Source organism: Zalophus californianus, chromosome 14 (genome assembly GCF_009762305.2).
Source record: "Zalophus californianus isolate mZalCal1 chromosome 14, mZalCal1.pri.v2, whole genome shotgun sequence".
In the NCBI taxonomy this organism is placed as follows: domain Eukaryota; kingdom Metazoa; phylum Chordata; class Mammalia; order Carnivora; family Otariidae; genus Zalophus; species Zalophus californianus.
The window spans coordinates 94,129,497-94,157,180 of record NC_045608.1 but is presented as its reverse complement, the minus strand read 5'-3'; the positions used below and the strand labels follow the sequence as shown (position 1 = coordinate 94,157,180).

The window sequence follows — 27,684 nt, the reverse complement described above, 5'->3', positions numbered from 1 at the left end:
CTCTGTCGTCACCATCTTGAAATTGTTAATAACTTTAATTTTGGGGGCACCCAGGTGGCTCAAGATGGTTAGCGGCTGCCTTCGGCTCAGGCCATGATCCCAGGGGCCTGGGATCGAGCCCCACGTCAGGCTCCCTGCTCGGTGCAGAGCCTGCTTCTCCCTCTCCCTCTGCCATTCCCTCTGCTTGTGCTCACTGGCTCTTTCTCTCTGTCAAATAAAACCTTTAAAAAAATAGTAATAATATCTGTGTTTTATAAAAGTAAGTCTGACAGGACAATGGGGCACACGTCAGGAGCCTGGAGCTTCAGCTCACACACGGTCCTACTTCCAGGGAAAGAGTCTGTCCCTGCTCTCTGTCTCCCACTCACCCCAACCTCCTCCCTCTCTCTGCCCTCATCCTGCACCCACTCCCTCTCTCCTCTACCACTTGGGGCAGGAACCAAGCTGTCAGGAAGTCCACATTCCATCATCACCTCCAGTGGAAGCACAGCACAGACTCAGGGAGAGAAGGGGTCAAGGTGGGGACTTCGAACCCTGCCTGGATCCAGGTACCATGAGCACCCCAGCACAGAGGATGTTATCCCGTAGGAGTCGCCCACATGCTGTGGGTTGGGACAACAGGCCTGTAGGCCAGCCCAGGTCCACATTTTCATTGTGCACAGTGCCCTGTAAATTACATAGCCAGCCCCTACTTTAAGTGATCAAATGTTAACTTTCAAAAAAATCAAGAAACTCTAATGAGTAGCGGGGTTGAGATCTACTTTTAGAAAAGAAGATAAGGTTCTTGGAAGAGTCTATCTTCCCTAAAGTTCATTTTTCTCAGACAGGCTTTCAACAAGAACTGTATAGCCTAAAATTTGAGGTCTTAACTCTTGGGACAAATAGAGTCCCAGACACTTTGGAAATCAGAGAAGGCAAAGTGACACCTCACTGAAATTTGAAATGCTAGGTAAGGAAGTAGAAAGAACTACGGACAGGTGTTCCCTCAGCTGCTTCAGTCTCCAGTACAGACTCTGGAAGGCTCAGTCTTCCAGTAAATTCCCTTTAGCTTAAGTTGGTCTAGTGTTTGTTTCTCTTGCTTGAAACCAAGAAATTCTAAGTACTATGGGGGATTAAGAATAAATGCATCTGACATGGGAAAGAATTATTAATATGAGATTGAGTGAAAAGACAAAACAAAGCTAGTACAGTATCTTAGTTTGATCTCCCACTTAAAAAAAATCTAGAAAGACATACAACAATGTTAACAATGCATATTTTGGGTAATGGCTTACAAATGAATCTTCTTGTATCTATATTTCTGCGTATACTTCCTAATTTTTCTAAACTGAACTTCACATTCCTTGAATTTTAAACAATTTTATAAAATACAGAACTCCAGATTTAAAAAAAACAAAATTTTCCCCCCAGAAGAATTAGTAACATTTAGCCCAATAGTTAATCTAACTAACTTAATAGTTGTAAGCCATTCAAATCTCTCAATTTTCCCTTGAGAAATATGTACGTATCTGTGTCAGCACAGTCAAGAAAGTAAACAAGTCTTGAACAAATTCAGATGAGTAAACACATTCTTAGGCTGACTAAGGAAGAAGTTACTGAGGAATATTGTTCTATACAATGTCAAAAACAAAGGATACCAGGATGAAAAATTGTAGTTATTACTCATGTTTTATCTAAGAATAAAACAAAACCAATTTTGGAACAGAATTCCATTGAAAAAGTGAATTCACATTCAAGGAGACGAAAGAGAAACGACAACTGAAGGCCATGCCTGACCCTAGACTGGGTCCATCACAGACAGGCAGGAGTGCTATAAATGATCAGACAAGATAAAAATACCAGCTTACTTCAGCTGATAACCATCCTGTGCTAACCTAAGAGACACATCCTTATTCTTAGAAAACAGACACTTGAAGTATGACACACACACACACACACAAGTGAACAAATGTTAAAGCAAACATGGTAAAATGAGAATGATTGTTTGATATGGTTAAAGGGTAATGTGTTCCTGAATTCACTCAGCCTAGTTTGATGGGGTTAATCAACTGGGTTGTGGTTTTAAATTCCATGTTTCTGGAATACCCTTTCTAATTCTTTCCACTGGGTAATCCTACCCATTCTTTAAAAACAAACAAAAAACAGTTCAAATCTCATCTCCATAAAGGCTACTCTAGCCTCCCCAGCTAGAAGTGATCTTCCTGCCTGTTTCTCACTATTATCCTTAAGTTTGTCTCTCAACTCCTGCTAAACTGTCATTTCTCTAACAGGGGAGAGTATCCTAGTACCCTAATTCTCTACATTCCTTCACTGCAATAAGGACACAGGCCCAAAGATTACTTGATTTGCCCAAGGGCACATAATTAGCTAAGAGCCAAGATTAAAATAAAAGTCATCTCTTTATCCCCCCAATGACCCAAGAACATTCTCAGTCTGTCTACTGAAGGATAGTACTATACCTTCAAGGTTCATTTTTTGAGCATCTACCACATGCCAGGCACCACTGTAGGGGGTTCCCATATATTATCGTTTGAAATATCCTGTATCTATATACATACACTTGTGTTCTTAATTTATTTATATATCCTCTACAAACATTACTTAAATACATGTACTTACTGCAATAAAATGATTTACAAGAAAGTTATAAGAAATGATTTATAACATCATTCAGATGACCAAATACATATTTCTCAGATAAATTTGGTCTTCATTCACAGTTCCTGAAAATGCGTCAAAACCATAAAGGTGCAATGGATGTCTTGTTACTAATGAAGGTGACTTGTAGACCCTACCCAAGGGTGCAGTTAGTTCCCAGGAGGACCAATCATGTGATTAGAGGGTTGGGACCTTCAGGCCTACCCCAACTTCATGGGCAGTGAGAGGGGCTGGAGGTTGAATTAGTGAATGACTTAATCAACCTTGACTATGTAATGAAGCCTCCATAAGAATTTTATTCCCCGCTTCAGAGAACTCCCACATGTGGGAAACCAGAACACCTGGTGTTGTATCAGAACTGGGTCCAGGAACTTTACAAGAGTTACCTATTACTAATGGACTATGTCTACTATCTACCTGCTCAATCTTATCTCCAAATAATTACCCTGCTTTCTTCCTCATGTATCAAATATGACTTATAAACAGAGATGCAAAGAACTCTGAGATTCTTTGACTTTAAGACTATTCCTGAGCAGCAGTATCTACCCAAGAGCTTCCACTCTGGTACCTCCCCCATCCTTTTATTTGCAAATGGACTTTCGGTCACAGTCTGTTATTGAAAGTATTGCTGTACTTAGGTTTTTACTTTTGTTCGTTCATTCAAAACTTACTTGTTAAATATATGTATATTAAACATCTCTGTGCCAGACTACAATCCTGATCACAGGTAATTAACAAAACAGAGGTCCTTGTCCTCTCACATTCGGGGGGGGGGGGGGGGGGCACATAATAAACCGTGTCAGGTGCTATGAGAGCTCTGAAGCACAACAAACAAGAACAGAGAAGGCAGCGCTTCAGAGGGAAGAGCTCCCCGAGGTGGCAATGTCTGAACACTCAATTTCCTGGAGTCCTTCAGAAATTAGCATTTGTCTACTTGAGGGCAAAAAACAATCCTGGCCATTAATGAGGATCCCGGTAATTATTAGTCTTTTAGTATTAGACCACTTTTTATAAATAAAATCAATCTGGATGAAAGTCTGAGATTAGAAAATTAAGAAACTGAAACCTTCCCAAGCCAATACTGTGAATTTAATTGTTCACAAGTTTAAGAAAAACTCAAAGTAGACATGGTCCTTACTTTTACAGTTATGAATAAAACATGCATAGAATTACCAGTGGCTTTAAAGATACACACCAAGCCTTACTTAACAATTTCTATTCCTTTACTATAGATGCCAGCCATATATTCTCAAGTTATAAGGAAAAAATTCTGAGATCACACCTTACCAGAGGATGTGACTGTGACCTTAATTTTTAAACTTTTGTTAAAACTGCATATATTAAATTCACAAATCAGAAAAGCCCTATCACATCATGTATGAATCCCCATTTGGTAATTACTCCAACAATCCAGGGGATTAAGTTAGGGTCATCTTTTGCTGGAATAACAATTCAACACATTCCCTTTGAAGATCAAAAACAAATACATTTGATAACTAATAACTATAAAAAGCCCCAACTAAAGGTAACTTTAAAAACTTGAACAGCTTAAAAGAGCTCACTTTAAGTCAGAAAGACATAAGTATAGACTAATTATGCGCTTGTGCAGCCATGTGAAATACTGGCAATCCCAGCCTGAGGGACCTCGCGCACCCTTCAAACAGTCCCGGTGCAGATCTCAGCTCCGCGAGGCCAGCCCTGCGTCTCTGCTGCCATGACCTCAGCTCCGCGAGGCCGGCCTGCGTCTCTGCTGCCATGACCTCAGCTCCGCGAGGCCGGCCCGCGTCTCTGCTGCCAGGTCCTCAGCTCCGCGAGGCCGGCCCGCGTCTCTGGTGCCATGACCTCAGCTCCGCGAGGCCGGCCCGCGTCTCTGCTGCCAGGTCCTCCTGAGCCCCGCCTGCGTGCTCACCTTCAGCAGCTCCTTGCAGCTGTCAAGCCCAATATCCACAAGAATGCCTTTCACCTTCTTTCGTACCTTCCTGATGTTGTCAAGATTTTCCACAGGAATTTGAAACATTTTTGAATTTTTTCCTTAAAAAAAAAAAAAGAAAACAAAACTAAGTACCTTTATTGACATCTATATATTTAACTGAGTTGGTAAAACACTAAGAACAGAGTAATTTTCAGGGCGCATGGGTGGCACAGTCGGTTGGGCGTCCAACTTGGGTTTCGGCTTAGGTCATGATCTTGGGGTCATGAGATGAAGTCCGTTGGGCTCTGCACTCAGCATGGAGTCTGCCTGAGACGGTCTCTCCCTCTCCCTCTGCCTCCCCACTTAGCATTCTCTTTATCTCAAATAAATAAATCTTTAAAAAAAAAAAAAAGAACAGAGTATTTTCTTTTTTTATCTTTTTTTTTTTTAAGATTTATTTATTTGACAGAGACAGTGACAGCAAGAGAGGGAACACAAGCAGGGGGAGTGGGAGAGGGAGAAACAAGCTTCCCGTTGAGCAGGGAGCCCGATGCGGGGCTCGATCCCAGGACCCTGGGACCATGACCTGAGCCGAAGGCAGACACTTAACGACTGAGCCACCCAGGCGCCCCCAGAGTAATTTTCAACAAATTATGCTAGGACAACTACATATCCACATGCCAAAGAATGAAGCTGGACTCTTTACTTCCATCACACACAAAAATTAACTCAAAATGGATCATACACCTCCATGTAAGAGCTTAAACTTTAAATCTCTTAAAAGAAAACAGGCATAAATCTTCATGACCTTGGATCTGGCAATGGACCCTTAGATAAGACACCAAAAACCACTAACAACTAAAGAAAAAGAGAAGTTGGACTTCATCAAAATAAAACTTTTTAAGATTTCTATTTATTTGAGTGAGAGAGAGAGAGAGAGAGCACACGAGCAGGAGGGAGCAGCAGAGGGAGAGGGACAAGCAGACTCCCCGCCGAGCAGGGAGCCCGATGCAGGGCTCAATCCCAGGACCCCGGGATCATGACCTGAGTTGAAGGCAGACGCTTAACTGACTGAGCCACCCAGGCACCCCTAAATAAAATACTTTTACACTTCAAAGGAAACCATCAAAAAAGCAAAAAGAAAATCCACAAAATGGGAGGAAACATTTGCAAATCATTTTTTCTGATAAGAAACTTATATCCAGAATATGTAAAGAACTCTTGTAACTCAATAATTAAGACAAATAACCCAACTTAAAAATGGGCAAAACAGAGGCGCCTGGGTGGCACAGCCTGTTAAGTGTCTGACTCATGGTTTCAGTTCAGGTCGTGATCTCAGGGTCGTGGGATCCAGCCCCACATCGGGCCCTGCACTCAGTGCAGTCTGCTTGAGATTCTCTCTCCCTCTGCCCCTCTTGCTCACGCTCTCTCGCTAAAAAATAATAAATCTTTATTTTTTTTAAAGATTTTATTTATTTATTTGAGAGAGAAAGAATGAGACAGAGAGAGGGGGGAGGGTCAGAGGGAGCAGACTCCCCACTGAGCAGGGAGCCTGATGCGGGACTCGATCCCGGGACTCCAGGATCATGACCTGAGCTGAAGGCAGTTGCTCAACCAACTGAGCCACCCAGGAGCCCCCAAAATAATAAATCTTTAAAAAAAAAAAAAGAAAGAAAGAAAGAAAAGGGGCAAAAGATCTGAATTTCTCCAAAGATAATATGCAAATGGCTATTAAGCACATGAAAAGATGCTAAACAACATTAGCTGTGGGGAAATGAAACTCAAAACTCATTACAATGAAATATGTAACTTTATGCCTACTAAGATGACTATAATTTAAAAAATGAGAAAAAACACAAGTGTTGGAAAGGATGTGGAGCAACTGGATCTCTCTACATTGTGGTAATAACGTACAATGGTGCAGTCACTCTGGAAAACAGTCTGGCAGTTCCTCAAAAGATGAAACATATAGGTACCGTATGAATCATCAATTTCACCCAAGAGAAATTAAAAACATGCACCCAAACAAAAACTTGTTCACAAATGTTCACAGCAGCATTACTCACAATAGCCAAAAAGTAGAAACAACTCACATGTCCATCAACTGATGAATGGATAAATAAAATGTGGTCTATACATACAATGAAATGTTCGGCCATAAAAAGAAATGAAGTACTGACAGGGGCTACGACGTGGATTAGCCCTGGAGAACATTACGCTAAGTCAAAGAAGCCAGACACTAGGGTCACATATTGTATGATTCCATTCATAAAAAGTGTCCAGAAAAGACAAATTTACAGAGACAGAAAGTAGAATACTAGTTACCTGGGGCTGTTGGAGAATGGAAGGTGATGGCTAAGGGGAACAGGGTTTCTTTCTGGAACAATGACAATGTTCTAAAAATCAACTGTGGTGAGGTATGCACAATTCTGTGAATATACTAAACACCAGTGAGCTATATACTTTAAATAGGAGAATTGTATGATATGTAAATTACATCTCCATGAAGTTGTTTTTAAAATATCTAAGAAGGCATAATATTAAACTAAACCCTGTGGTACTTTACCAGAATAGGAGGTACAGGTGTGACCTTATTGTTCTTAATACATACGTAAGTAAAAGATACGGTTGTAAACATGTAAATACATACATAAGTAAAAAATACGGTTGTAAATATGTAAATACATACATAAGTAAAAAATACGGTTGCCCACTATGGAAGATGGAAGAGTCTGGAAGCAGTTACACACCCCAGCAGCAGTGAGCACTCCTAAGGCCCAAATCTTTCTTTCTTTCTTTTCCTTTTTTTTTAAATTTACTTATTTATTTGAGAGACAAAATGAGAGCAAGTGTGCTGGGGGGAGGGACAAAGGCAGAGTCTCAAGCAGATTCAGCACTGAGTGCAGAACCTAACATAGGGCTCAAACTCATGACTCTGGGCCAAAACCAAGAGTTGGATGCTTACATGACTGCGCCACCCAGGCGCCCCCCAAATCTTACTTTCTAAACACCACCTTCCATTAAAAAGAACCAGGGCTCCTTAGAAAAATGGCTGATTCTAGGGCTGAAGCATGGAAAAGACAAGACTAGCCAAGACTGTCCTGTACCAGAAAATAGGAAAGTTGCTCAAAGAATGGTGAGACATGTCAAAATGACTCAAAAGAAACCAAGTTAAATAAATTCCCAGAACCCAAATATGGGACAATTCGGGCATCAAATAAATGATAGTAATAGATTACAACCTGTGGCACTGAATTTTCCAAACACAATGCAACAGTACCTCCTGTCCCACATGCTCTTTTACAATTTGATCTTGGGGCACCTGGGTGGCTCAGTCAGTTAAGCATCTCTTGATTTTGCCTCAGGCATGATCTCAGGGTCATGAGATTGAGCCCCACATCGGCTGCTGCACTGGGCATGGAGTCTGCTTAACGTCCTCTCCCTCTGCCTCCACACATGCTCTAATAAGTAAATAAGTATTTTAAAAAATACGTATGAGATCTTGATAGTCCTCCCCCAAAGCAGGGCATTTATGCCCCTTGAACCCCTTGAACCTGGGCAGAACCTTGTGGCTGCCTCAACCAATAAAGTATGGCAGAAGTAATGCCATGTGACTTCCAAGACCAGAGCATACAAATGTTACTTGCTTCTGCCTGTTCTCTGGCGACCATCGCTCTTAGAAGCCAGACACCATGTCTTGAGGAAGCCCAACTAGCTCACATGGAGAGACCACATGGAGATGTTCCAACATCAATCACCAGACATGTAAGTGAAGATACTTCTAGACACCTGGCTGTCAAGTCACCCCAGCCTTTGGGTCTTCCCACATTCCCCTGCTCCGGTCTGAACTCCAGATTCAAAGAATTACTGGGTTTTAATCAAATGTTTTATTCTATGAAGTTCTGGGGTGATTTGGCATACATCAACAGTAACTAAAATTTAACCCGGAATATAAACTTAAGTCCATGATGATATAAATAATTAAATACACTGAAAATCTGATGAGGAACTGGATACGTAGAGGATTTCCAAGCACCTCCCTAAAAATTACTTAATAATAACCAAAGGAAAGGGGCTCCTGGGTGGCTCAGTCAGTTAAGCGTCCAACTCTTGATTTGGGCTCAGATTATGATCTCAGGGTCGTGAGATCAAGCCTAGTGTCAGGCCACACACTGGTCATGGAATCTACTTAAGATTCTCTCTTTCCCTCTCCCTCTGCCCCTCCCCACCCTCTAAATAAATAACCTAAGGAAAAAACAATTCAAAGAAGTCTGGTAGACGTCTTAGACCAATTAATAGACACTATAATATAACTAGCCTATAATATTCAGAAGTGTCCAGACCGTTCAAGGTAGCGGTACTCATAACAGCCAAACTGTGGAAACAATTTGAATGTCCTTCAAATGGTAAATGGATAAACAAAATGTGGTATACCCATACAAAAGAATGCTACTTGGCATTAAAACTAGGTACTGATGTATGCCACAACCTGAATGAATCTCAAAAACATTATGCTATGTGAAAGAAGCCAGATGCAAAAGTTCTCATTGTCTGACTCCATTTATGTGAAATATTCAGAAGAGACAATTCTACAGAGATAGAAGGTAGGTTAGCAGTTGGCTGGGAGTGGAAACAGGTTTTCTGGAGTGTGCCAGAAATGTTCTATCATTAGATTGTGGTGATGGCTATACAACTCTACATGAATTACACACTTTCAAAAAAAAATCATGGAAGGAAAACTAAGGAACTGTTTCCCACTCCAAGAGACTAAAAATAAATACAATGTGCAATTCTAAGTTGCTTCTTTTACCAGAAATGTTAATGGAGCACTGGCAAAATTTCAATGGGATCTGAGGATCAAGGATAATAATGTATCGATTTCCTGATTCTGAGGGCTATATTCTGGGTATGTAGGAGAATGCTCTTATTGTAGGAAACAGACAATATTTGGGGTAATGTGGCATCTTGTTTGGTAACTTACTTTCAGATATTTCAGGGGGAAAAGTTCTTTGCATTATACTTGCAATTTTCTATGAATCTGCAACTATTTCAAAAAGTTTTTTTTTTTTTTTTTTAAAGATTTTATTTATTTATTGGACAGAGAGACAGCGAGAGCAGGAACACAAGCAGGGGGAGTGGGAGAGGGAGAAGCAGGCTTCCTGCTGAGCAGGGAGCCTGATGTGGGACTCGATCCCAGGACCCTGGGATCATGACCTGAGCCGAAGGCAGACGCTTAACGACTGAGCCACCCAGGCGCCCTCAAAAAGTTTTTTAATGTGTAAGCTATCAAAGCTAAAAAACAATCAGTCTAATCAAATTAAAGAACGCCAGGTACAATCAGAATAACTTTTAAAGATTGAAAATATTCATTGGCAGTGAAACTAAGTAGAAATTTGGCTGTTTATCTCCCAAGATTTTAAATGAAAACGTCTACAAGTCAGCAATTCCACTTTTACAGCCCTCTTATAACCCCTCCTGCCCCAGCGTATGCTTAATGCCCCGCTGTTTACACTTCTTGCATAGCACCATGTTCCAATTTTCTATGTATATATCTATTTTTCCTATTAGACTAAACTTTTTCAGGGTAGGAAGTATGTTTTCTTTGCATGTCTGGGGCCTATCACAGAGTGTAATATAAAGCAAATGTTCACAATAAGAGAATAAAAGAGATAAACTAAAATAGGGTAGGAATCATAAGACATGCAGAAAGTGCGAAAAGGTTCAAAAAGGCTATGGGAGGGTTAGAGTCAGAGCCCAAAATAGTGTAGGTGAACAGACCAGCATTGAAAAATGATTGAGGTAAAGGAAAAGTCTCGATATATTTGGCCAAAAGTAAGTAAAACCAAAAAAGGTAGATTGGAACCAAATGGGTGGGGTTGGGGGAGGAAGGGTTAACATGTAAGTGGGAGGAATTCCCAGGGGGAAAAGGAAATACAAAGTTTCTGAGAAGCTAATTTGGAATGAGTTTTCCAAATCTCATTATCTCTGTCAAAAGGAGATCTTAGGTTCAGTAAAAGGAGAGACTGAAGGATCATTTAGCATTTTATAACTGAAGAATATTAAATCCTAGGAAATAAAGTAAAAAAATAATAAAATTACTAAAAATGAAACGCACTAGGGGCGCCTGGGTGGCTCAGTCATTAAGCGTCTGCCTTCTTTGGCTCAGGTCACGATCCTAGGGTCCTGGGATTGAGCCCCGCCATCGGGCTCCCTGCTCAGCGGGAAGCCTGCTTCTCCCTCTCCCACTCCCCGTTTGTGTTCCCTCTCTCACCCTCTGTCAAATAAATAATAAATAAGATCTTAAAAAAAAAAAAAAACGAAACGCACTGAATTGGGTTCCAGCCTTCAAAAGCCTCACCTAGGGGCGCCTGGGTGGCTCAGCCAGTTGGGCGCCTGACTCTTGATCTCAGCTCAGGTCTTGATCACAGGGTCGTGAGTTCAAGCTCCAAAGCCTCACCTAACAGAGGAGCTGTCAAGAACCTCATGATAGGTGTTCCTAAAAACTAAACACAAGGTCACTTTCAAGCCCACACTGGCTTCTTTGGCCAGAGCAAGCCTCAAAAATTGTTAAGATGCTTTCCACTCAACTCTATCAGACTTGTTTTCATTTCCTCCTTAAAGTTCCATTATCCTCTCTACCCTCTGGGGTTCTTCTTTCCCCAGAGCTGGCTGTTAAACAGAATTATCCAAGGTTAAGACCATCATCCACATATATCTGAAACAAGGAAGCTAAATTTATTGCTTGCAAAGAAGTATGGCTTTACATAGTAAGCACTGATCTTATTACAGAGTTTGAGAAGCACGGCATACAAGGATTGGTGGACTTCCAGAAGCACCAGGTTAGGGACTGGCTGATTATCAGAGGCTGGTTCCTGAAGGCTGTTGAAGACTGGCTAACTCTCAGGAGAATACTGAATGAGGCTGTCAGGGATGGGGCAGGTTTTTTTTTTTTAAGATTTTATTTATTTATTCATGAGAGACAGAGAGAGAGAGGCAGAGGGAGAAGCAGGCTGCCAAGGAGCAGGGAGCCCGATGTGGGACTCAATCCCAGGACCCTGGGATCATGACCTGAGCCAAAGGCAGACGCCTAACCATCTGAGCCACCCAGGTGCCCTGATGGGGCAAGTTTTAAACGGGTCCCGTAGTTACTTGTTCAAGGCTTGGGAGTAGGGCCAAGGAAATATCAGTCTTCTTTCCTGAATCTGGAGAATAAGAACTTTTTATTCTCAAATGTAAGCAACCCCATTTCTGCACCATTGTTAGTGTGGTTCCCCCCAAAACAAGCACGTTAAATCTATACCTTCACCATTAGGAAACAGCAGACTGACACAGCTGCACTAATCTATCAACCTCAGCTCACAGTAAATTACCTTTAATGTCCATGTGTGGTACACAGAGACCTACCAAAATTCCACTCATGTGCACAAGACAATATTATTTCCCAAAGGGCACTTACAGGGTTTCTTTTGTTGTTTTTTAGTATCATGGTCATTTAAGAACATTCCATTCTGGAAAAAATAACACTCCAAAAAATTAGTGGTTCTGGTAATAAATAATATTTTTAAGCCACAGAACTTTGGAGTTCCTATGAAATCTAAGTTCTCAAAGGATTTCACATGAGTGCCAACACTACATCATGGTCTCACCAGCAAAGATTCTGGAACTGTCCTTCCTGGGTTCAAATCAGCCCCACAACTTACAAGCTGTGTTATCTCTGGCAAGTCACTTAAGACTCCCGGGCCTCGGTGCCTACCTGTAAAACAGGGGAGAACAAGCTGCTGCAGCAAGCAGTTCGTGAGCATGAATGAGTTAACACAAGAACAGCATTCAAGACTCCAACAACGTCATGAAGTGTCCCGACCACTGGAATACAGGACTTCGGTTTCCAGCAACTTCAAGAATACACAACCCTTGGGGCATCGATGTGGTGCCCAGGCCTGCGCCTTCAGCAAGCCCTGGGCCTTCGGGTGTGCTCCTGGGTAACACAGGGCCCTAACACGTGTGCGACAGCCAGCGCGGACCACACGCAGAACGCTGGGAATCTGGCCCCTCAAAGGGACCACACCTATTAAGTCACCAAGGGCCTACCGCAAAGCTGCGTGCGGAAGGTGCCCGGGGATGTGTCCACCGTCCAGGTAAGCAGCTTACCACAACTCCGCCTTCACCTCCCATAACCAATCAACGCCTGACCCTAAATGCACCTCTCGGGCAGACAACTCGACAGGTCTCCCCCACTCTTGTCAGTCGTCCGGAGCAGCACCACGTCCCCTTCTACACGCAGATCCGTCACTTCCGCCCCGAAACACCACCAACTCCAACCGAAATATCCAAGTTCGTCCATCAGCCGCCAGCTCTCCAGCGTTCCTTCCGGGTAGTTACAACCCAGGCATGCTCTCTACCTCCGGCCGAAGATGACCCTGAGCTTTTCACGCGACACGCGGCCCTCTCCGGGCCCCAGACTCCCAGTCCTACTGCCTGCAGCACACCGGTGTTCCGCCCCGCTCCGGGCAGGGGAAGGCCGCGACCCTCCCTCCCACAGGCTGCCATTACCCTTCTATTCAACTATAACGAGTGCTAACAGCATTCCAGCGAGTCTTCCGCTCACGTTCAAAGAGAACACCTCAAATACCTATCAGGATGCAAGTGCGCACCCTCCCAACAGGCAGGTCTCATTTCTGACGTTCCAAAGCCCAATGTTAGCAGAAATTCTGCAAACACAGCCGGTGTCAACGCAACCAGCAAAGGCAGATGAAAAGTTAGCATTTCAATGTCAACATCGACATACCCATCAACCCCGTTCAGGCCGGGACCGCGAGGCTGCCCTCCCACCGCCCTCTCCGCCCGAGCTGAAACCGCCCCAGGCCAGAGCTCAGCGCCACCAGACCCGCGGGGCCAACCTCGGCGGTCACCCCAGGCTGCTCCCAGGACAGGTGCCCGGCAACCAGGCTGCGGGGAGGCGCGCCCCGCGGGGGCTGCCCTCCCCGCGCCCCCCCCCCCACTCCGCGGGGCCGCCCCCTCCCCCGGCGACCACCCCCGACGCCCACGTGACGCGGAGGGATGACGGGCGCCGCTCCGGCCGCGAACCCCGCGCCCGGAGAGCGCCTCGGAATTCGTGAGGCGGCCGCGGGCCGCGGGCTGTGGGCGGGGTGGGGCGGGGCCGCGGCCGCCCTCGCGACTCAGCGGGCCTGGGCCGGGGGCGTCGCCGCGGGGCTGGGCCGGGGTCGTACCTACCGCTGGGCGCCCAAAGCGCCGCCGCCGCGTCCCCCGCCGCCTCTCGCCGCGCCGCCGCGGCCCGCTGGGGCCCCGCGCCCGCGCCCGCCTCCGCCCAGCGCGGCGGGACCCCCGCCTCGGCGCGCGCCCACCCCCGCGCGACCCCGTCCCCTCCTCCCAGCACCGCCAGAAAGAGAAAATGGCGCTCGATTTGCCTCCGGAAGTGACGCGCGCCCTCATTTGCATGCCAGTACAGCCAGCCAATGGGGGGAGAGTGTGCATGGGACCCCCCCCCCCCCGGGCACTGCCCCACAGGACCCTTGGGGCCCCTGCCTGAAGCTGGACTGGAGGCTCTGGAGTGGGAGTAGGGGGTCCCCTGTTGAGGCCCCCGCCCCTAACCCCCATCCTGCCACAGTGGGCTGGCCTGCAGCCTCTTAGTAGCATCTCTGCAAACTCTCGAGAGAGTTTGAGTAGGTGATGACGTCATTGAAGGGGGGTGGGGCGAGGGTATCATCGGCCACGTGACCAATCACGTGGGCTCGCCAGAGCTTTGACTTCATTTGCATGGAATGGGGGTGGAGCTAGTGATACTCGCAGGAATGGGTGGCCCCGCCCACATCTCAAAGCCAATAGGAAGCCAGCTCTGAGGAGAAGCCTGCGCTGCCATTGGAGAACACAACTTGGGCTATTAGAAGTTTGACAACCGTGCCCTTGAAAGTGACACATCTTGGGGGAACTGGCTGGCTGGGGGCTCCTGAACTCACAATTCTTTCTGAGAAAATTGTCACATTTTTTCTTGAGAATTCTGATTTTTTTAGTTAGAGCTACTATCTGTTGTGTAGGGAAGAGGTTAATTGCATACATTTGTAAAAACTATTAACAGGCCTAAAAGTTCACTTTTGCCCAGATTTTAATTGTGAAGCAATAATATTATATTTCTCAAAATAAGTAAATACATGGAGCAGGAGCTTTCAAAATAGCTTTGGGTCTTCATCCATTGAGTCAGACTTGCAGAGGGGAAGATAAGGACCATACCGCCCTCAGGGATCTTGCACTTTAATGAGTGGCCAGGTGTGCATGCAAAACCTCCTTTTTCTTACCCGGTCCTTGTCCTATCCCTGCTCCTTAATGACCATTCCCTCCTCGTTGATCTTCTCTGGGCAACGCCTGCACCTCCTCAGCTTCATTTTCAGCAGAAGACCACGTCTCCTTCTGGAACACCAAGACCGTCAAACTTGGTCTTCCTCAACCTCCCAGCCGTGCCATGCACACCTGTTTCCTCAACAACCACCCTGACCTTAGAGCTAGTTTCAGATGATGTGTCTGCCCATGTTCCCCCCAGTCTGTCTTTCCTTGGACCTGTTGGCCCTGCCCAGCACCTCATGTTCAGTCATCCCTCTCCCATAATTTCAGCTTCTCCCTCTTTACTGGGACCTTCTGCTCAGTACAGCCCAGTGACCAAAAACAGAACAGGTACTAAATAACCGTCTGAATTAATTTAAAAATGTGTTAAATTCTGGACTGATATTACGTGACCACAGTTTGCTTTTTTCCCTACAGGAACACAAGTGAATGAGAGTTTGATCTTTATTTATGAATTATGATTTAATGTGATAATGAATCACAGTGCTAAATGGGTATGATATCCCTATACGTCTTCCTTGAAATCATGGGTGTGATTAAAAGTAAAGTTAAAGCCTTCTAGTCCCCCTTGATCCAGATCAAGGTGCTCTAAAGAGAACATTTGGTCACATTTCTCCCAACACTGCCTGGACTCCCTGGACTCTACATCCTCATGCTCTCTCACCACGACCTTCACCACTCTGCAGAAACTCCTGGGTCACCAGTGACCTCATAACTGTTGGACCCGAGAACAGAAGAGAGTCCTCCTTCTTCATTTGTAACCCTTCTCCCTCTCCTCAAGCCCTTCTCTCCCTGACAACTCCCAGATGTGCCCTTTCATCTCCAAGGTCTCTGACTATTCCTTACATTTTCATCAGCTTCCCTCCCTCAGCCCATCCTTGAATGTGGATCTCCAGGATTATGGCCACTTTCATTCATTTTTCAGCACATACTCATCACCCACATCCTATGTGCCAGGCACTGTACTAGGTACTGGAAATCGCATCCTTCTCATTTTATTACTCTGCATACTCTCCCTTCTTAATATCAATTGCACATTCAAATTTCATTATTTCAATTCTAAATCAATATATGTATCTCTTTCCTAAGCTTCACTTTTATTTTTCTGGCTTCCAATTGGGCAGCCCCACTTGCGCCTCCCACAGGCACCTCATATTTAAAATGTTCCAAATAGCCCATCATCCCTCTTTGTAATTACAGTAAATGGTGTGCTTAACTGTCCTTCATTTTCCCATCTCCAGTTTTCCAATTTTACATCCTAAACATTCCTCAAATCTGTTGTCTCACCAGCACCTTGGAATTCAGGTCACCACCTAATGAACACCAACACAAGCACCTACCTTATCTCCAATGTTGGCTCCTCAGGTACATTCTCTAGTCATCCATCCTAGTGATGTAGCTAAGACAAACTGGACCCCTCCATTCCTCTTCCTATCTTCAGCCATTCCACATCCTCCCAGGACCAAGCCCAGTGGTCAGCATGGCACATAAGCTCTCCAAGCTTGACCAGTCCCAGCCCATCTCCTGCTATCAAAAATACCACACAGTGTCTATGGAATTCCTGTCCTCCCCACAACCTGAACTAATTTTCACTCCATTGCCATTCAAGGCTGAGTTCTGCTGCCCTCTCTTCCAGGAAGATCTCCCTGACCACTACCACTCCACGCAGAAACATCTCAAAATGTGGTAGGCACTTCTCCTTGGTATTCCAGAATATTCTGTGTGTCTGTCACTGCACTCACTGGGTTGTTTCATCACCATCTGCTAATGTTTTTGTCTCTCAGGATGTGCCAATGGGAACCATGTCTTCTTCTTCACCATTGTATCCCTGATGCCTATGTTGCTTTAAGAAATAGAATATAAATAAATATTTTAATAAATATAAGACAACTTTAATAAAGCTGAATAAAAGTTTTCTCCCATCTTATTATGAAAAATTTTAAACATATTGAAAAGTTTAAACAATTATACAGTGAACACTATCACCAAGATCTTCAAATTAACATTTTGCTCTATTTGCTTTATTGTCCAGCTGTCCAACTATGCATCTCTTGATCCATCCTCTTTTTTTGTTTTGTTTTTTGATGCATTCAAAGAAAATTGATGACGTCAGTCCACTACATCTCTAAATACTTCAGTATGGATATATAATGGATGATGTTTCAAACTACAATCAACTGTTTTGATGTTGAAAGAGCTGTACCTCCCCACCACAGAAGGAATGAGCAATATGACCAAATGGGACATGTCAAGATTATTTTTAAAGACTCAGGAAAGTGAATGGCAGAGATGTCAGCAAATCATGTCACAGCATACATGGGTTTGTTCTGCTTTTCCTTAACCAACTTGGTGTCAGTACAAGTACAGATGCTTTGATTTTAGTTGTTCAGTTGGGTTTAAAAGTGAAGGTGCTATGCTGAATCCTTCCTACTCTCTCATCTAGTTCAACCCATAATCAGAATCAGCATTTGTAATATAATTGTCCAGCATAAAGAGAGCAATCTGAGTGACCACAGAACAGAGGAAAATCTCGAACTAGCCCCAGAGCCTGACACATCAGCCCACAGGCACCTTTGCCCAAATTTAAAAGCAGAGAAGCCCTTTGTTCTTGTGTGCCCAGTGGGCGCTGACTTGGAGATAGAAGTGCCATTATAAAGGGCCTTTATACGTCAAGAAAGGCAGGGAAGCATCCTACCCTCTGAGACACAGACCAGGGTGAATAGAGTGGTCTTGATTTCAGCTCCCACCCCACTTCCGCCTAGGTTTGTCTCCATGTGGAGTACGCACAGTATACAGCTATTTTTGGCAGCCCTGGTTGATCTACAAACAAACTGTACACATGCCCATCTACAATAAAATAAATTGCTAAGGTTAATCTAAAACCGCTGAAATTTCTACAGAAAAGAGGGATAGTTATTCTTTGTGAACAACTTACATCTAACCACGCCTCTCTTGCCTTTGTTCTGGATATACTTTTTGTGTGTCTACTGGGTGCCAAGGAGACAGTGATGAGCAGAAAGCAAAAGCTTAGGATCCAGTGGAGGAGAGTATCATTACATGAAATAGCTACACAATGAGAGTTTAATTATAAACTGAGGTAAACACTCCTGAAGAAGGTATGCTCTCCAAGTGTCTGTGATGCAGAAACCTGATCTAGAGTAGCATTCTTAAGGAAGCAACAACCTGAGGTCAGAAGGACAAGAAAACATTAGTGGATCAAAGCAGTGAGACGTGGTAAGGGGAGATGACTCCAGCAGCAGGAACAGCACCTGCAAAGGCCCTATGCCTGGAGGGAGCATGGCCTAGGCAGATTGATGAAAGAAACCAGAATGACTGAAGCACAGATTGTGAGAAGAAAAACACTACAAGAGTAGGTGAGGGACCAGATCATGAAGCCACTGGGAATGAGAAGCCAATGAAGTGTTTTCACTGGGTGGGTTGATAGAATTATATTTGTTTCCGAAAAGTAGAGCTGACTATAGCAGGGAGGAAAGAATAGAGATGGGAGAAGGGTAGATGTAGGAACAAGAGTTAGCTTGTTGGAGTGGAAGGTGGAAGATGATGGTAGTTTGGAGCTGAGATTAGGGTAGGACCTCTGAAGATGAAGAGAAGCAGACAACTGTGAGAGATACTTAGGAGGTGAAGTGAACAATACATGGTGATAGTTTGGACGCTGCTGTGAGTGAAGTGTCGGGAAGGATAGCACTGAACAACTCAACACTAAATAATCTGATGGAATATGGGCAGAAGACCTGAATAGACATTTCTCCAAAAAAGACATCCCAATGGCCAACAGATACATGAAAAGATGTTCAACTTCACTAATAATCAGGGAAATGTAAATCAAAACTACAATGAGGTATTACCTCACACCTATCAGAATGGCTAGAATCAAAAAGACAAGAAATAACCAGTGTTGGTGAAGACATGGAGAAAGGGGAACCCTCATGTACTGTTGGTAGGAAAGCAAACTGGTGCAGCCACTGTGGAGAACAGCATGGAGGTTCCTCAAAAAATAAAAAATAGAAATACCATATGATCCAGTAATTCTACTACTGGGTATTTATCCAAAGAAAACAAAAACACAAATTTAAAAAGATACATGCACCTCTATGTTTATTGCGGAATTATTTACAATAGCCAAGATATGGAAGCAACCCAAGTATCCATCTACTAATGAATGGATAGAGAAGATGTGGTGTATATTTACAATGCAATATTAGTCAGCCATAAAAAAAGAATGAGATCGGGCACCTGGGTGGCTCAGTTGGTTAAGCGACTGCCTTCGGCTCAGGTCATGATCCTGGAGTCCCTGGATCGAGTCCCACATCGGGCTCCCTGCTCAGCAGGGAGTCTGCTTCTCCCTCAGACCCTCCCCCCTCTCATGTGCTTTCTCTCTCTCATTCTCTCTCTCTCAAATAAATAAATAAAATCTTAAAAAAAGAAACAAAAACAAAACAGTTTACTCTTTAAAAAAAAAAGAATGAGATCTTGCCATCTGTGACATGGATGGACCTAGAGGGTATGCTAAGGGAAATAGGTCAGACAGAGAAACACAAATACTAAATGATTTCACTTATACATGAATCTAAAAAGCAAAACAAATGAACAAACACACCCGTAAATACAGAGAACAAACTGGTGGTTGCCAGAGGGGAGGAGGGAAGGGAAATAAGCAAAATGGGTGAAGGGGAGTGGAGGTACAGGATTTCAGTTATGGAATGAATAAATCACAGGAATAAAAGGTACAGCACAGGGAATATAATCAGGTATCATCATAGTGCTATACAGTGACAGATGTTAGCTCTGCTTGTGGTGAGTGCAGCACCACTATAGAGATGTTGAATCATTACTGTATACCTGAAACTAATGTACCGCTGTGAGCCAACTGTACTCGAATGAAATAAATAAATAAGTATATTTTAATGCAAACCTCAAAAGATAGGGAAACGGACAGTGGAAACAGGAAAGAGAATGAGGGATCACAGATTTGGTCTTGGCCACATTGGATATGGCTATTAAGACCTCTGGGAGTCTGGATCTGAAAGCCTAGGGTAGAAATATAAATTTAAAGTTACCATAATGTAGATGATAATTAAGCTATGAACATGGATCAGAGAGAGTAAAGAACTGAACACAAAGGTTCTAGTACAGGGCGCCTGGGTGGCTCAGTTGGTTGAGCGACTGCCTTCAGCTCAGGTCATGATCCCAGAGCCCTGGGATCAAGTCCCACATCAGGCTCCCTGCGCAGAGGGGAGTCTGCTTCTCCCTCTGACCCTCTCCCCTCTCATGCTCTCTCACACTCTCTCTCTCTCTCAAATAAAATTTTTAAAAAAGACAGCAATGGAATTAAGTAAGAAAGTGGATGTGAAAATAATTTTAAAAAAAAGTTCTAGTACAAAAAAAGCTGTAGATGAAGTTTGCTTCTTGGAGTCACTTCTACCTTGTGATCCTATACTTTAATACAATAATAAAGTTAAAAAAGAAATCACTTTGTAGACAACCACCTTCCTAGGTTTCTTATGACAATATAACAATAAGATAAACTTGTAAATTGTATACAATATAACAATAAGATAAACTTGTAAATTGTATAGTTGGTGTTGGTGGGTGGGGTTTTTTTTTTTTTGCTGAAAAAGATTTTATTTATATTTAGCCAGCTGGACTCAGTTCAGATGATTCCAATTTTGTTGGCAACATCCAAAGCATCATAATCAGGAGCCAGTGGGACATAGGCCTTCTTCTCTCCATCAAGCCTGATCAGAGTGTTGACCTTCACCACATCAATGTCACAGAGCTTCTTCACAGACTGTTTGACCAGGTGCTTGTTGGCCTTGACATCCACAGTGCACACAAGTGTGTTGTTGTCTTCTATTTTCTTCATGGCTGACTCGGTACGGCAAGTGATCAAGCTTGTTTCTCCTGGGGGCACTCTTTCGAGGATATTTGAGAGGCCTTCAGAGATGCAGTGTCTTGGGTCATTGGAATGTAGGTAATGTGCAGATCTTTTTCGTGTGTGACTGTGGACGTCTTTCAGCACTGATTTCTTGGCCTTCAAAGCTCCTTTGCTTTGGCTTCGAATTTGGGAAGGGCAGGGGATTCCTTCTTCACCTTCAGTGCCATCTTTGTGAAAGGGTGGTGTTGGTGATACTATGTAACTGACAAGGCATTAGATCCCATGCCAATAGAAAGTAATTTTATCATAATTAATTCTAGAAATCATTTCTTCAGAAGAAATTTTTCAGATACCTTTATTTAGATTATCTACATGAACAATTGTAACACTACAAGGAGGATTGACAGAGTCAGGCTTGGTGTGGTGTATGACCAGTGTAATTCAGCTTACAGTGGTATGGTAAACATAACCAAGTAATCAACGGGATAATAATCAGTGGAATAATGGTGTAGTCCAGTAACAATAGGAGGAGCAACTTACCCAGGCAGGCATTGGGAAGAGCTGGACAGGGAAGTGAGGTCTATACTGAAGATGTAATCAGGTGAAAAGAGAAATAGGAGAGTATTCCAGGTAGAAGAAATGGCCTGTCCCAAAGCCCAAAAGGAAAAGAGAGCAAGACATGTTCCAGAAAATAAAAGAAGGTCAATTTGGTTATCAGTGCAAGAGACAGAAGGCTGGAAAACCAATCAGGGATAGATTATGTCCAATTACAAAGAGTAATTTATTCCAAAGGCAATGGGGAGCCATGAAAGGTTTTAAAGCAAGGCGGTGATCTAAACAAACACTTGTTTGTTTGCACCTTTGGAAAGGCCACTCCAGTTTCAGTTTTTAGCACCTGTTTCAGACAGTCTCATAATCTACATAAACCCAGTTTGTCATGTGAAATAAATGAAGACACCCAAGTGAGCACACACAGCTGTCATTTATCCAGATCCTGCACGAACAAGTGAGTCAGCCACCATCGCTTGCGTTTGGTAGAAACTCAGGAGTGGGCAGGAGAGGATGCTCCGATTGGAGGCTGTTGGCACAGGCAAGTTGGAGGTGGCTAAGCAAAGTTGTGACAGTTTATGTCTGGGGGTCATCCAGGTGTGGGGAGTGTACTTTCTCTGGCTGGCCCTAATTTGGAAGAGGAGAAAACAGGGGAATCTGGCAGTCATTGACCAAGTTCTGCTCATTCTGGGCTGATGGCTGCAGAGACTGCTGTGAATGTCCATTTGTATATTTAGTCTCCCAGTTCCCCTCCTTCTGGGTCTTTCTGAAACCTGTGAGAGGCTGACCCATTCATGGGAGGCTGGGGACCTTCACAGCTTGGGGACTGTCTTGTTGCCTCTACAGTCAGTCATATCAGGAGATGTGTGCTTTCTGTTGCTGCATGATCATGGCAACAATCTGACCTGAGAGACCAGCTGCCCAGAAGCATCCAAGACCAGACAGAATGGGACAGATCAGCATCATGACCACTGTGACAAAGACAAGAACAATTCATAGTTTTTTTCATCTTTTCTTTTTAGAGCAGGGGAGAGGCAGAAGGAGAGGGACAGAGAGAATCTCAAGTAGTTTCCACACCCAGCATAGAGCCTGAGATGGGGCTCGATCCCATGACCCCGAGATCATGACCTGAGCTGAAGTCAAGAGTCAGACTCCTAACCGACTGAGCCCCCAGGTGTCCCCAATTCATAGTCTTGTAGGGTGCTTTGGATCTAGGAACCCCATTTGCCCAACCCAGACAAGAGAAAAAAATCCCATAGGCCATGAGGATTAATGTTGAAGAGAGAAATGGCTTTTCCTTACAGTAAGGTATGGTCTGTTCTGTTTCATTGATCCCAATAAAGCAAGAAGCATCTGCAGTGGCACAGACGCTGCCCTGACCAGCCAACAAGGACTCTAGAGCAAGCCCCACCACCCATCACCACTTATGTCAGTCTGCAGCTCTTCAGGGCAATGGTGGTCACAGCTCCTCTATGGGAAACAGTAGCTCTCCTTCTCTCTGTAGAGTTCCTACCTTTGGAAACATTGCTCTGGTTGTTGGCATCACAGTGAATCAGAAAGCCATCCAGGAAAAGTGCCTGAATAATCAAGGTGGCCTCATTTTGGAGCTCATGTCTGAGTTAGGGTTTCCAGCCTGGTGGTCTCCAGAATAGGGCCTCTGTATACAGACAAGTCTCAGAGTACTTTTCCTAAAGTGAATGAGGTGTTAGTCTGAGGCAAGCAGCACCAACTGGCCCCCAAAAAAGTAGTATCCAGCCAGGGCACATGGAGATCCAGGAACAGAGGACTTGCCTATGACGTAGGTGGTCCAGGAACAGAGGGCTTGCCTATGACATAGGTGGTTGTTTATTTGGATCTCTGTTGTTCTCTTTCAAGTGGCAGGTATTTTGCCCATTGCTCTATGAAGGTTATTGAATTAAAATTTAGAATTACCTGGAATCTGATAAATAGATTTTAATAATTGATTCTTTATCTGGGAGAGAGGGACGTGGGCAAAGTCACAGGCTAGGATGATTTATGATGAGGAACTAACTGATTCACACCATTCAGGAAGCTGAGAACCCACAGTCTATGGTGTGAGCTGAAGACCCAGAAAGCCAGTGGCGCAATGCCAGTCCACATCCTGTTGGTAGGAATTCTGGTCCAAGGCAGGAGAAGACTGCGCCCAGCTAATGCAGGCAAGCAGGAAGAAAAAGGAGCTAATTCCTCCTTCCTTTTGTTCTATTCAAGCCCTCAGTGGCTTGGATGATGCCCACTCATATTGGGGAGGGCAATCTGCTTTATAGAGTACACCAATTCAAATGCTAATCTTATCTGGAAATACACGCACAGACACACACAGAAATAATGCTTGGTCTGGGTACCCCATAATCTTCACACATAGAATTACCCATCATAATGGGACATCGCCTGGAACCAAAGCCTCAAGGGCCTTTTAAATATCTTCAATGGGTTTTATCTGGCTTCCACTCTCCATGGGATTTGAATGTTTTAGTTATTATATGCATATTTTCAGGATGGGTTGAAGTATTTCCTTGCCAAAAAGTGGTAGCCCTTTGCAGTGGCTAAAATCTTTGATTTTGTTTCCAACCAGGGGCATCCCAACTTTAATGTCAAGTGATCAAGGCACACTATTGGAACCATTATGAAAGAACTCTGTAAAGAGTTACTACTTTCTCAAAAACTATACCGCCTCTGCCATCCAAAGTATTCTGGAAAGTCTGAAAGAGCCAAAGGCATCCTTAAATTAAAACTAGCAAAATTTTCAGAAACCCTGAGTTCCTTTGGCCAAAAGTACACTAGTCCTTACAGCCACATGGTTTACTCCCTCAAGGACACATTAGTTACCCTATGACCTGGTAATGGGGAAAGCCTATGCATTTAGGGACTTCACCTCTGATACTAAATCCTGCCCTGCTACACACAGACATGGGAATATATTGCAAGGGACTCATGTACCACACCCTCCATCACCAGCAGGTGAAGGATGCCTTCCCACCACATCACTCTAAACAGCCTCTTCATGACCTTCAACCCAGAGGTTTTGCCTATTGGAGGACACATCTGAGAAAACTGCTCTTGAACTTCGTTGGAAGGCCCCTCAGCATCTATTACTAACAACAAATCTAGCAGTAAAATTCAAAAGAGTCAGATTTCATAACTTGGTTCATGATTCACAAATAAAGAAGCATACAGAATTCCATCCAGCTGGAAGACTATTTCAATAAGGGACCTTGAGCTTCAGAGAGTCCCTAGAAGCAGCCTATTTTCAGAAGCAGGGAGCGGACCAGAAACCATTAGAGCAAGCTGATGACCTCATAGAGTGGAGCACTTCCACCCAAGGCTGTAATAAGTGATGGGCTTTGCTAGAAGTTGAGTTAAAATTCCAATGGCTTGTGTGGATTGCTCTTCCACAAATAGATGATGGGGAGTTTCATAGTTAGGGATGCCAGGAAAGGAGGCTGGTGAAGAGCTTTCCTCAGGTTCCAGAATGCCTCTAGGAGGAAATGTCCCTCAGTCCTTCCCCAAGAACTTAGTCAATTCATAAAGGAGGTGTCACAATCTCAGAAAAAAAATGGCTCCCATTATCTGTAATATCCAGTTACACCTGGAAATCCTCCCAAATGTCATTTTGTGAGGGGCCTGGGTTAAGTTTGGCTAGTCTTTAGTCTATCAGAAGAGTGGTTTTTTTTTCCTCCTGAGATAGGTCATACCCTAAATAATGGACTGTGTTTTTGCAAAATTGTAATTTATCTTTTGAAACTTTATGTCCCTTTTCTGCCAAGGCTGAAAGTGCATGGAGTCCTTTTCACAGGTTTTGTTCTCTGAGCAAATGTAGATGATCATCTACATATAGTGTCAGCATTGAATCTCAAGAGTGATTTAGATCCTCTAAGTCTTGATAAAGGACCTGGGCACAGTAGGAGGAAGGGTCAGTGAGCCCCTGAGGCACAACCATTCAAGCGTACTGTTGTGCTCCCCAGGTAAATGTGAAAGGCACTGCCTGTCCTCATCAAGGGGCACACTGAAAAGGGCAAAGACCCACCACACTGAACAAGTGGCTTCAGGAGGAACTGATGAAAGGATGGTATTTGGGTTATGGGAAGGGGAAATGACAACTTTATTGATGTCCGAAGTCCTTGAACAAGTTGATATCACCACTCATTTTGTTCTTTTACCGATGGGCGAGTGTGGGGCACCAGAAGCCCATGGGTGAGAGGCCTTCAGCGAGAGCCTAGATCTTGCCTTTGCTTCTGGCTTCAGGAAATATGAGGGAAGTTCAGATAATGGTTCTAGTTGAGGTAGGATCTAGTTGAAATTTTACAGGTTCTGATCCAATTATTTTTCCTACGTCCATGTCCATGGAATTTTTATACTTGTCAGGTACAGCATCAAAATCTGGGCTCAGGTAGCAGTGGGTGAGTGAGGGTGACCCAGGTGTTAGTTCATCACATCCCTCCTTGAGGTGTTTATACTCCAACCCAGGAAAGTGTCTAAGACAAAAAGAAAATGAAGCGATAACGGTGGTCTAATGGCTTGGGATCTGCCCATCTGAGATAAGGGGCCATTTCTCCTACCCTCTAAGGCTGTTTCAACCTTCCTGACTGCTCACTAACATCCAGGAACCCAGGCAGCACTGTGCATCTTCTGTCATGGACCCTGTGCTGTGCGGTAAGAGCTTGTGGCTTGTGAGCTTGTCACTGCCATGTGCCAACTCTGCATACTAGAGAGCGAGCAGGTGAAGGCTTAGCACACCCCTTCAGAGACATTGTCCTTGCCACAGAACCCAGGGAGAGCCTCTTCTCAAAAAGATGGACCCACAGATTTAGAGTAAGTTATTGATGCCAGTGCATGTCCCACAATCAAAGAGGACTCAATTGTAAAACAAAAAAATATACTGACAAGTGTGTTAACTTGAATATTTTCCACTATTAATATTTGCCTTTTGGTCTGAAGTCTCATAACTGATTATAAGCATAACTATGGGTAAAGAGAAAATGCCGAGTTTTATAGATATTGTCTTAATATGGGAAAGCCCCAGCTTCACTCATATATTAAAATGATGGCATTGACATACATGGCCTTACTTAACAGACAAATCATCCTCGGTTATACAGTGACTGGTAGAGCTCTAAAGAACTTGCTAGAATGACATAGTACATAGGAGAGGGAACACAGGCTTTGGGGTCATGCAAAACTCAGTCTTAATATGGGTTTTTATATATGAGCTGCATGTCCTCGGGCCACCTTGGAACTCCACTGTAGATCACCACATTTACAAATTGGGGATAATATTATCTCGGGATTTGTATGAAAATGGAATGAGATATCATGTGTAAGTAGCTGAGCATAGTGTCTGAAATATAGCTAGCACTCAGTTAATGTCTCCCTCTCACCTGCAGATATGTACCAACTAAGTGCTGCTATAAGCCTTCTTTGCAGAGAATGGTAACATAAAGACAAGTTGTAATTGTTCATTATTGATTGGAAATGGAAAAAGGGTCCCAATAATTTACTTTATTACTTGACTTTACAATAGATAGAGAAGGGGAAAGGGAGAGACTTTAACACCTAGCAATATATCATGGCAATATTTACTTATGGTTAAAAATATAAGATAAATGATAATTTTGAGTGGAAATGATTAGTTGGAAGACAGAAGATGAGCTATGGATTACTAAGTTTTTCTTTTATTGAGATGAAACTCACATAACATACAGTTAGTCATTTTAAAGTGTATAGTCTAGTAGCATTTAGTACATTCCATCACTTCTCTCATTTCCAAACATTTTCATCACCCCAGGAGAACATCCTGCAGCCATTAAGTCATCACTCCTCATTCGTACTCCCCCAGCCCTGACCACTAATCTTTCTTTCTATGGGTTTGCCAATTCTGGACAGTTCATATAAAAGGAATCATACAGTATATGATTTTTTGTATCTGGCTACTTACACTTAGCATAATGTTTTTGAGGCTCATCCAAATTACATCTATCATAATTCATTCCTTTTAATTACTGAATAATATTCCATTGTATATAGAAGCCACATTTTTATTTATTTTTTTTAAATGTGGAATGCTTCGTGAATTTGCATGTCATCCTTACAAAGGGGCCATGCTAATCCCTGTATCATTCCAATTTTAGTATATGTGCTGTAGAAATGAGCACTAAACCACATTTTTAAAAGTCCATTCATTTGTTGATGAATATTTGAGCTGTTTCAATATTTTGGCTATTATGAATAATGCTGTTTTAAACATTCATGTACAAGTTTCTATGAGGATATATGTTTTCATATTATTTGGATATGTATG

At 43.5% G+C, this 27,684-nt stretch overlaps 1 protein-coding gene and 1 non-coding gene across 5 annotated transcripts in view; both read right to left on the bottom strand.

The window, feature by feature from the left end:
* ADNP2 (ADNP homeobox 2) overlaps positions 1–13,851 on the bottom strand; it is a 31,581-nt gene extending 17,730 nt beyond the window's left edge. Inside the window, exons 1-3 of one of the 4 annotated variants that reach the window (XM_027600784.2) lie at positions 13,802–13,848; positions 12,217–12,323; positions 4,568–4,689 (exon numbers count right to left, since the gene is read on the bottom strand). In XM_027600784.2, coding sequence (XP_027456585.1) covers positions 4,568–4,675 — 108 coding nt within the window. In that variant the 5' untranslated portion in view covers positions 4,676–4,689; positions 12,217–12,323; positions 13,802–13,848. Of the gene's footprint in view, positions 1–4,567; positions 4,690–12,216; positions 13,441–13,801 lie in introns of those variants that run through there. The other 3 variants (XM_027600783.2, XM_027600786.2, XM_027600785.2) reach the window with 3 other exon arrangements.
* Positions 13,852–27,434: 13,583 nt separating this feature from the next.
* On the bottom strand, positions 27,435–27,538 carry LOC113926182. Its single transcript, XR_003521217.1, has one exon. It is a non-coding gene; the product is annotated as a U6 spliceosomal RNA (small nuclear RNA).
* Positions 27,539–27,684: the final 146 nt, after the last annotated feature.